The 8741-nt window shown below is 63.8% G+C and overlaps 1 protein-coding gene across 1 annotated transcript; it reads left to right on the forward strand.

Annotated features, from left to right (window-relative positions):
• Positions 1-230: 230 nt before the first annotated feature.
• NAGLU (N-acetyl-alpha-glucosaminidase) lies at positions 231-8729 on the forward strand. The gene is made up of 6 exons (XM_074940625.1): positions 231-640; positions 2285-2432; positions 2885-3031; positions 3563-3648; positions 4236-4492; positions 5037-8729. The coding sequence occupies exons 1-6, from the start codon at positions 231-233 to the stop codon at positions 6251-6253; spliced, it is 2265 nt and encodes a 754-aa protein (XP_074796726.1). The 3' UTR covers positions 6254-8729.
• The last annotated feature ends 12 nt before the right edge of the window (positions 8730-8741 follow it).

Consider the following 8741-nt stretch of genomic DNA (forward strand, 5'->3'; position numbering starts at 1 on the left):
GGTCCCCGGGGTGGGCTGAGGGAGGGCTCGATCCCCGGGCTCGGCTCCACGCCCCCGAGTCCCGGACATTGTTTCGCTCGGGCACATGGATACATCGGGCGGGGGGGCGTGGCCGGCCGCTGATTGGCTCCCGGGAGGGCCGCCCCCCCAGCTGGCCGGGCCCGGATTGGCGGACGCCGCCGCGCCCAAAGCTGGGCGCTGCCCGCCGCGCCGGGAGGCTGGAGCCGGCCATGGCGCTGGCCGCGCTGCTGCTGCTGGTGCTGGCGGCCGCCCCGGCCCCGGCCCCGGCCCCGGCCCCCGCCCCCGCCCCCGCCCCGCAGGCGGCCGACGCGCGGCAGGAGGCGGCGGTCCGGGCGCTGCTGCAGCGGCTGCTGGGCCCGCGGGCGGCCGCGGGCTTCGCCGTGGCGGTGAACCGCTCGCTGGCGGCCGGCGGCCCGGACACCTACCGGCTCAGCTCCCCGCCCGGCGCCGCGGAGCGGGTGCGCGTGGCCGGCTCCAGCGGGGTGGCCGCCGCCGCCGGCATCTACCGCTACCTGCGGGAGCTCTGCGGCTGCCACGTGTCCTGGTCCGGGGCGCAGCTGCGGCTGCCGGACCCGCTGCCCGCCGTGCCCGGGGTGATCCGCGCCGCCAGCCCCAACAGGTACCCGGCCCCCCCCCCCGGCCTCGGCCCGCCTCCCGCTGCCCCCCCCCCCCGGCCCCGGCCGCTGCCCCCCCTGGCCCCTCCCGGCCGCTGCCCCCCCCCCGGCCTCGGCCCGCCTCCCGCTGCCCCCCCCCCCGGCCCCGACCCCGGCCCGCCTCCCCCCCCCGGCCCCGGCCCCCCCCGCGGCTGCCCCCCGGCCCTGCCCGCCCCCCCCCGGCCTCGGTTTCTCTCAGCCCCCCGGCCCCGGCCTCTCTCACCCCCCCACGCGCTCCTGTCCTGGAATTTAGATGCCACGGGCCATGTTTGTGGCTGGTGCAAGGGAGTGGAGTTAATGGAGCTTACACCAGGGATGTCCTTGGTCCTGTATCTCTGACCCACAGGTGCGGGAGGGACGGTGTCTGGCTCTAGCGTCTGCTCTGCTCGCTGTGCAGCTGCTCTGGGTGGGCCCGTGACGGGACCAGAGGGTTCTGGTGCAGACAGGGCACTTCCCCATTTAACAGGGAGCTTCAGTCAGCTGCCCGCAGCCTTCCCGGGCAAGAGGAAGTGTCTCCCTGACCCGGAGCGGCCCCCACGCTGACTGAGAGTCGCTCGGATCCTCGCTGTGCTGGTCGTGTGTACTGGTGCTCTTGGCTGGGTCCTGAACACGCCATGCTCACGCTAGCAAAGATCCACCCAGTTAGCTCAGCCACTGGGGCTCCTGAGGGGAGCCTTCCCTTGGCGTGTGAAAGCTGACAAAGCTCCTGGCAGGCGCATCGGGGCTGCGTGGCTTGATCGCTTTTGCTACGGGAAAGCGAAGGAAGAATCCTGGAGCAGAGGGGTTGCACGTGCAGGTCCTTGGAAAGCAGTCCTCTTCCCCCAAGGCTGCCCTGGCGGTCGGCCTGTGGTCTGGTGCGGCTCGTCAGGAAGCTTTGGTTAGTGCTCCTTCAGCCGGAAGGCAAAGCCCTGCAGCGTTTCCCACTAGCTGCTGCGCTGGATCCAAGGCAGCGGGAAGGGTCTTGGCTTGGTTCGTTGCCACACAGTCAAGCTGCTCATGAAATCTTGTGGCTCTCACTCGAGATCATCTGGAGACAGCCTCCTGCTGGTCTTGCTGCTTGGAGGAAAAGGGGACCGTCCGTTTACAATTCTTCACGGGCAAAGATATTGCCTTGCCGGAGAGCGCGGCAGGGGGTCTCAGCGCCTGGTCCTCGCTGTCCCGTTTGCTGCTTGTGCTTCATTAGTCTTGGACAATGACCGTTCCTCTCTGCCTAACGGAGAGAAGGGCCCTTCGGTTTGCTGCAGACAGCTGGATCAGGTTCCCTGCTAGGCCTTGCATGAGCTGTAGGTGTTTGAGCTGCAGAACACACAGGGGGATGTTGAAATCGACACAAAGAAAGTGTCTCCATTGAAAAAACAAAGTCCCCGTGTGTAGCATCGGGGGTGTACCGTTTGCGCTCACGGGAAGAGGCTGTCTGAGTTAGTTCTCCAGCATCCGCTCCCGGCCAGCACTGGCCTCACGGATAAGATGCCTGGATGCACATTAAGCTCCATTGCGAGGAGCTGCCTCCATCCCGGCTTCTTTCACCCGTGCCAACCCCGAGGTAGTCTCCTGGGGTGGGGTCCGGAGTCTGGCGTGTTCTCTGAAGCATCTGTTCTCTCCGCTCCCAGGTTCCGCTATTACCAGAACGTCTGCACCCAGAGTTACTCCTACGTGTGGTGGGACTGGCCTCGCTGGGAGAGAGAGATCGACTGGATGGCGCTCAACGGCATCAACCTGGCGCTGGCGTTTACCGGGCAGGAGGCTGTTTGGCAGCGGGTTGAGTATTTGATTGGTCTCTAGTGAAGCCGTGTTGCATGCAGGGCCTGGCTGGGGAGACACGTTAAATGTATTGTCCTGTGGACAGCACAGAACAGGTTGCTCTGTGGGGAGGGCTGCCGTCCGGGGAGCGACCCAGCCCCTTGATGTGGGGCAGCAGCTGACCAGCAGCCCAGCCGTCTCTGGTCAGCGTGGCCAGGTAGATCTGCTGCGTTGGCCGAGCTGGGGCTGCGGATGCTGGGATTGGGCAGAGGGGAGCGTTCCCAGCATTGGGCACGTCCAGGCCGAACGCTCCCTGCGGGGCTGAGCGAGCGCTGTGCTCAGCAGGGCAGCATCTTCCTGTCAGCCGCCGCTGGGAGCTGCAGGAGGGAGCAGCAAAGGGCTTCAGCTGAATCTGGCCGTCTGCTTTGAGCAGCTGACATCGCTCCTTGTCTTCCCCTCGTTCGCTCCAGGTGTATCTGTCCTTGGGCCTGAACCAGTCTGAAATAGACGAGTACTTCACCGGGCCCGCCTTCCTCGCCTGGAACCGCATGGGAAACCTGCACACCTGGGCGGGGCCCCTGCCTCTCTCCTGGAACCTAAAGCAGCTGTACCTGCAGGTACCTGCGCTTGGCTCGCTGTTGGGGCCAGGTCTGTGAGCACCCAGCCTGCGTGTTGTGGAGACGCCCCCTGCGACAGCTCTCCCTGCTTTCTTCCTCCCTCAGCGTGCACTGCCAGACACACATGTGGGAGCCAGGGGTATGGTGCCGCCCGTGGGATGCAGGGGCTGTGGAATAAGCGCCTGGGGGAAGGGCCCTAGGAAACGTGCTCTAGGGACTATCTTGCCCTGGCCCCCAAAGAGCTGGGACACTGAACTGACCTGGGTATTGTCTCCATCGTCCTAGACCCTCTCGACTGAGAGCAGCTCCTGAGCTGAGCTCCAAGCCAGGCTGTCTTCCCTCCGCCCCCCGTCTGGTACCTGTGTGCTCGGAGCTTTGTTCAGGGCTACGATTGGGGGCGGGAGACTCCAGTACGGATATGCTCATATGGCGCGTGTCTGTCCCTGAGCTGGGTGGTGCAGCCCAGAGCAACGTGCCTCCGTCTCCCGGCCCCTTCTCCCCCTTTATCCGGCTTTTCCTCCTTTCTCCCAGTACAGGATCCTGGAGAGGATGCGGTCGTTGGGAATGATCCCGGTGCTGCCGGCGTTTGCGGGGCATGTCCCCAGGGGTGTCTTGAGGTAGATACAGATCTGTGAGTGCGTCTGGGTTGGGGCTTGGCCAAGACCAGTTCTCCCAGATGGGCGTCTGTCCCCACCGAATACCACTCAGCCACATGTGCCTGAGAGCAGCAGAGACCCATGGGACTGACAGAGCTGTTAGGGATGTAAATGGTTAACCGATTAACCAGTTAACTGGTAAGCATTAGGCTTAATGTTAACCGGACCGTAACTGTTTACCCCAGTGGCCAGCTGGAGCAGGCCCAGCTGAGCCAGGCTGGGCGGGTAGGCGGCTGGAGCGGCCCCAGGCCCACTGCCCCACTAGGATCCCAGCTCAAGCTGGGCCAGTGGGATCCCAGCCCCTGCCGCCCCGCGCTGGTCCTCAGAGCCACCTCAGTTAACAGTTAACCGGTTAAACTAGATAATTTTAATCATTTAACCGGTTTCCTTTTTTAACTGATATTTCCGTCCCTAGTAGCTGTGCACAGCCATCTAGGCCAGGCTCCCCAGATGGCTCCTTGCACCCACGTGCAGAGCTCTACATTGCTGGGTGGGTTGGGGGAGCCCTGCCCCCTGCTCTGACTCCCGGCTGCTGCTCTGTGCCGTAGGGTTTTCCCTCGGATAAACGTCACTCGGCTCGGGAGCTGGAGCAACTTCGACTGCACCTACTCGTGTGCCTACCTGCTGGACCCCGGCGACCCCATGTTCCAAGTGATCGGGACCCTCTTCCTGAAGGAGCTGATCCGAGAGTTCGGCACGGATCACATCTACAATGCAGACACCTTCAATGAGATGAGCCCCCTGTCCTCCGACCCTGCCTACCTCTCAGGGGTCAGCGCTGCCGTCTTCAGATCCATGACCGGAGGTAGGACCCGAGCAGGAAACCAGGCTCCTCCTAAAGGGCTTGGATGGCTCAGGGGTGGGAAGCTGGGACTCTTTCACCCCAGGGCTTTGGGTCAAGGCTGGTCTAGATTCCTGCCGGCCGGGGCTGCAGCTCAGACTGTCCCCAGGCTGCGCTGGCTTGGTGGCCCAGCTGGAATGAGTTGGTCATTTCAGGGCAGTGGATGGGTGGCCAATCGTGAGCAGCCTCCGCAGAGGAGGGGCATGGTGAGGGCTCCGCAGGGCAGGGGCATTAGCGAGACTGGGAGGGCAGTGCACGGGAGAGCCTGCCTGGGCTGAACCGGCTCTGGGGACTGCAGCCAGCAGGCCAGGCCCTTACATGCAGCTTGGGGGGTGAGCTGCACAGTGAGCTCTAGGGGCCGGCAGGCAGGCGGATGCCCTGGGACGAGAGGGGGGCTGGCACCGCTCAGAGCCCAAGGGCAGCTGATGCGCTGAGCCCTTTATAGGGAGCGACAGGTGGGGGACAGCGTGTCCTGATGTCACTGATGGCTCTGTGTGTCTGTCCCCAGCCGACCCCGACGCGCTGTGGCTGATGCAGGGCTGGCTCTTCCAGCACCAGCCCGACTTCTGGCAGCCGGCCCAGGTGCAGGCCCTGCTGCGTGGCGTGCCAAGCGGCAGGATGATCGTGCTGGATCTCTTTGCGGAGTCCAAGCCCGTGTACCAGTGGACGGAGTCCTTCTATGGGCAGCCCTTCATCTGGTGCATGCTGCACAACTTCGGCGGCAACCACGGCCTCTTCGGCACGGTGGAGAGCATCAACCGGGGCCCTTTCGACGCCCGGCGCTTCCCCAACTCCACCCTGGTGGGCACCGGCCTGGCCCCGGAGGGCATTGAGCAGAACGACATGGTCTACGAGCTGATGAGCGAGTTGGGCTGGCGCCAGGAGCCGCTTGACCTCCAGCAGTGGGTTGCCAACTACGCCGAGCGGCGCTACGGCACCAGGAACGCGGAGGCAGCCGGCGCCTGGCAGCTGCTGCTCCGCAGCGTCTACAACTGCTCGGGGCTCTGCGTCAACCACAACCGCAGCCCGCTGGTGCGCCGGCCGTCCCTGCGCATGGCCACGGAGCTGTGGTACAACAAGAGCGACGTCTACGAGGCCTGGCGCCTGCTGCTGGGTGCTGCTGCCGAGCTGGGCACCAGCCCCGCCTTCCGCTACGACCTGGTGGACGTCACCCGGCAGGCCGCGCAGCAGCTGGTGAGCGAGTACTACCTGGAGATCAAGCAGGCCTTCGAGAGCCGCTCGCTGCCGGAGCTGCTGACAGCCGGCGGGGTGCTGCTGTACGACCTGCTCCCGGAGCTGGACGGCCTCCTGGCCAGCGACCCCCACTTCCTGCTGGGCCGCTGGCTGGAGCAGGCTCGCGCCGCAGCCACCAGTGACAAGGAGGCCGAGCTGTACGACCTGAACGCCCGCAACCAGCTGACGCTGTGGGGGCCCAACGGCAACATCTTGGATTACGCCAACAAGCAGCTCGGGGGGCTGGTGCTGGACTATTACCGGGTGCGCTGGAGCCTCTTCGTCTCGGCGCTGGTGGAGAGCCTGACCACCGGCACCCCCTTCCACCAGGAGCAGTTCAACCAGGCTGTCTTCCAGCTGGAGCGGGGTTTCATCTACAACGGCAAGCGCTACCCCTCCCAGCCGGCCGGCGACACGCTGGAGATCGTCAGGAAGATCTTCCTCAAGTATTACCCCCGTGCCATGCGGCGCGGCCGGGTGGGGGCTGCGTGAGGGCGGCTGGTGGCTCTGTGGGGGTGGGAACGGCGTCTCTGCGGCTGGCCCGGTCTCTCCCATGCCGGAGATGCTGGTTCCCCGTCCTCCCCCCACAAGCCTCTGCCAGAGCCTGAACCAAGGCCGTGGACCCAAAGGGAAACCAAGCAGGAGCCTTGCGCTGCGTGTGAGCCACGCTGCCGTGTGGGCAGGAGCAGGACTGGGCTGGACCCACCAGTGCAGCACGGCGAGCTGGGGAATGAGCTCCTGGGGAAAGGGCTGGAGGGACCGATCCTGCACTGACCCTCGGGGAGCTGGGATGCTCTGACCTGACCAGCGTCTCCATCGGCCCAGCCTTGCGGCTTGGAGGCTGATCCCAGTGTCTGGGGGAGGCCACTGGATTGTGGGGCGGAGGGTGGACGGGGCCTATTGCAGGGGCAGGCAGGACGGAGGGTGAGAGTGCTGATCCCCTGGGGGCATGGGATTCGCAGAAGGGGGCAGGGATAGACGCTGGGATACCGTGGTGCTGGGTGCAGATCTGGAAATGGGCACATGTGGGCAGTGCCCACCTTGTAGGTGATGCCCTCGCTGCTATAGGCTGAAAAAACCCCACGTCCCATTTCCCCACCACTGGCAGCTGCAAGGTTTGGGGAGGCTCTCAGAGGAGGGAATCGCTTCTGAACAGGCCCAGGGGCAGGAAATGCAGCGGGACCCTCGCAAGCCCAGGGGAAGTCTCTCTTTGTCCGGGGAGGGGAGTGTTAACACGCTGCTATTCAGGGGTCTAAAGAACAAAAACCAGGGAGGCCAGAAAGCCCCAATCCTGCTGCTTTGATGCCATTGCAAAGTGCGCACTGCAGTCGGGTCCCTGCGCTGACTGGCTGGCAGGCAGGGCCGGCTCCCTGCGAATCTCGCCCCCTGCCCAGGGCTAGGAGGAGGCACTGCATCGCCTGCAGCTCCCATCTGTCCCTGGCTAGGGGGTGCTGCCTCAACTCCTGTCCCCCCTTTGCTCCCCCAGAAGCCCCCTCCCAGCCCCTCGGTGTCAGAGCAGTTCTAAGGGCTGTCCCCACTCTTCTCCCCACGTGCCCTCTCTGTTGGTCTCAAATGGGGGCAGATCTGCCCCAGAACAGCAGCTCACCCATGTAGGGTTATTCCTAGTGCCAGGACCTGTCCGGATGGGGGCCGGCTTCCCACTCTGAACGCCCTCTGTGCCTTTGTACTAAAGGAAAAACAAACTTTGGGAATATATTTTTATGAGGACAGTATATTTTTACACCAGAGACCCCCCCCACTCGCCCCCCACCACCCAGAGTGCTGCTCTGTGCCTTGCCCCCTTCCCGCCCCGGCCTGTGAGGCTCCTAAGGAGAGCTGGCACGTGTCTGAATTCCTCCTTGCACCTGCTTCCAGTCGCTGCCGGCCTCTCCGGCTCCGGGGCGCGAGAGGTGCAGCTGGAGCGTGGGGGCTGGGCTGCCGTGGACTGACTCTCTTCTAGCCAAATGATTTTCATACGATTGCGTAAGTTGGTTTGAACTGGAAGCACTTTTCGGAGACTCTGATGCCCGCACTGTGCCTGCCAATTAAAGCCCTGGCATCCGTTCGTTCCGCGTCTGGGGGTGTCTCTTCCCCGTCCCCTCCCGGCATTATTGGCAGAGGGCGATGTGGCTCTTGGCGCTGTGCCCAGCGGGGCGAGGAGGGTGGCAGCTGTGAATCGGAGCAGGTCTCTGAGAACAGCCAGAGGCTGGAGTTCACAGCTGCAGGCAGTCACAACACGGCGCATCCCGGACAGGCTGTCTGCAGCCAGCCAGCTGTTCCAGCGCTGCGGGACTCAGCTCTGCCCTCCGAGCTCTGGGGGCTCCATGCCGGTGGAGTTTGGCTTGAGGTTCATGGCCAAGATACCCTTTTGTGGGTCTTAAATGAGCAACTGCAGGGGCCTGGCTTTGGATGCCCCTGGACACGTCGCTTCTTCCCTCCAGTTCGGTCCCAGAGGACTGGAGAAGGCTTTGACATTTGCCATCTTTAGGAAGGGGACCAATGAAGTGCCAGGGCACTACACGGGGGAGGGATAGCTCAGTGGTTTGAGCATTGGCCTGCTAAACCCAGGGTTGTGAGTTCAATCCTTGAGGGGGCCATTTAGGGATCAGGGCAAAAATTAGGGATTGGTCCAGCTTTGAGCAGGGGGTTGGACTAGATGACCTCCTGAGATCCCTTCCAACCCTGATATTCTATGGTACAGGCCAGTCAGCCCAACTTCGATCCCTGGAAAGGGACTGGAACAAATGACTAAACATGCATGTGTAAGCACCTGGTGGATAACAAGGACTAGCCAGCATGGATTTGCCAAACCAGCTGAATTTCCTTCTTTGGCAGGGTCACTGGCCGAGTGGATGGGGGAAGCAGCAGCTGGGCCATCTCTCCATTTTCGCCAGGCTTTGGTGGCTCCAAGGGGAGGAGTAGAAGCTCCTTGGCTGGGGCGCTGGTGTTAATGGGGGTTTGGATGAAATGGTGGAGAGCA

This window comes from Natator depressus, chromosome 27, assembly GCF_965152275.1.
Source record: "Natator depressus isolate rNatDep1 chromosome 27, rNatDep2.hap1, whole genome shotgun sequence".
NCBI lineage: Eukaryota > Metazoa > Chordata > Testudines > Cheloniidae > Natator > Natator depressus.

Bases quoted from the DNA above. Each gene is read 5' to 3' on its own strand.
- NAGLU (XM_074940625.1), top strand. From the start codon at position 231: ATGGCGCTGGCCGCGCTGCTGCTGCTGGTGCTGGCGGCCGCCCCGGCC. The intron at 641-2,284 runs GTACCCGGCCCC...CTCCGCTCCCAG, and splicing joins CGCGCCGCCAGCCCCAACAG to GTTCCGCTATTACCAGAACG. The intron at 3,032-3,562 runs GTACCTGCGCTT...CCTTTCTCCCAG, and splicing joins TAAAGCAGCTGTACCTGCAG to TACAGGATCCTGGAGAGGAT.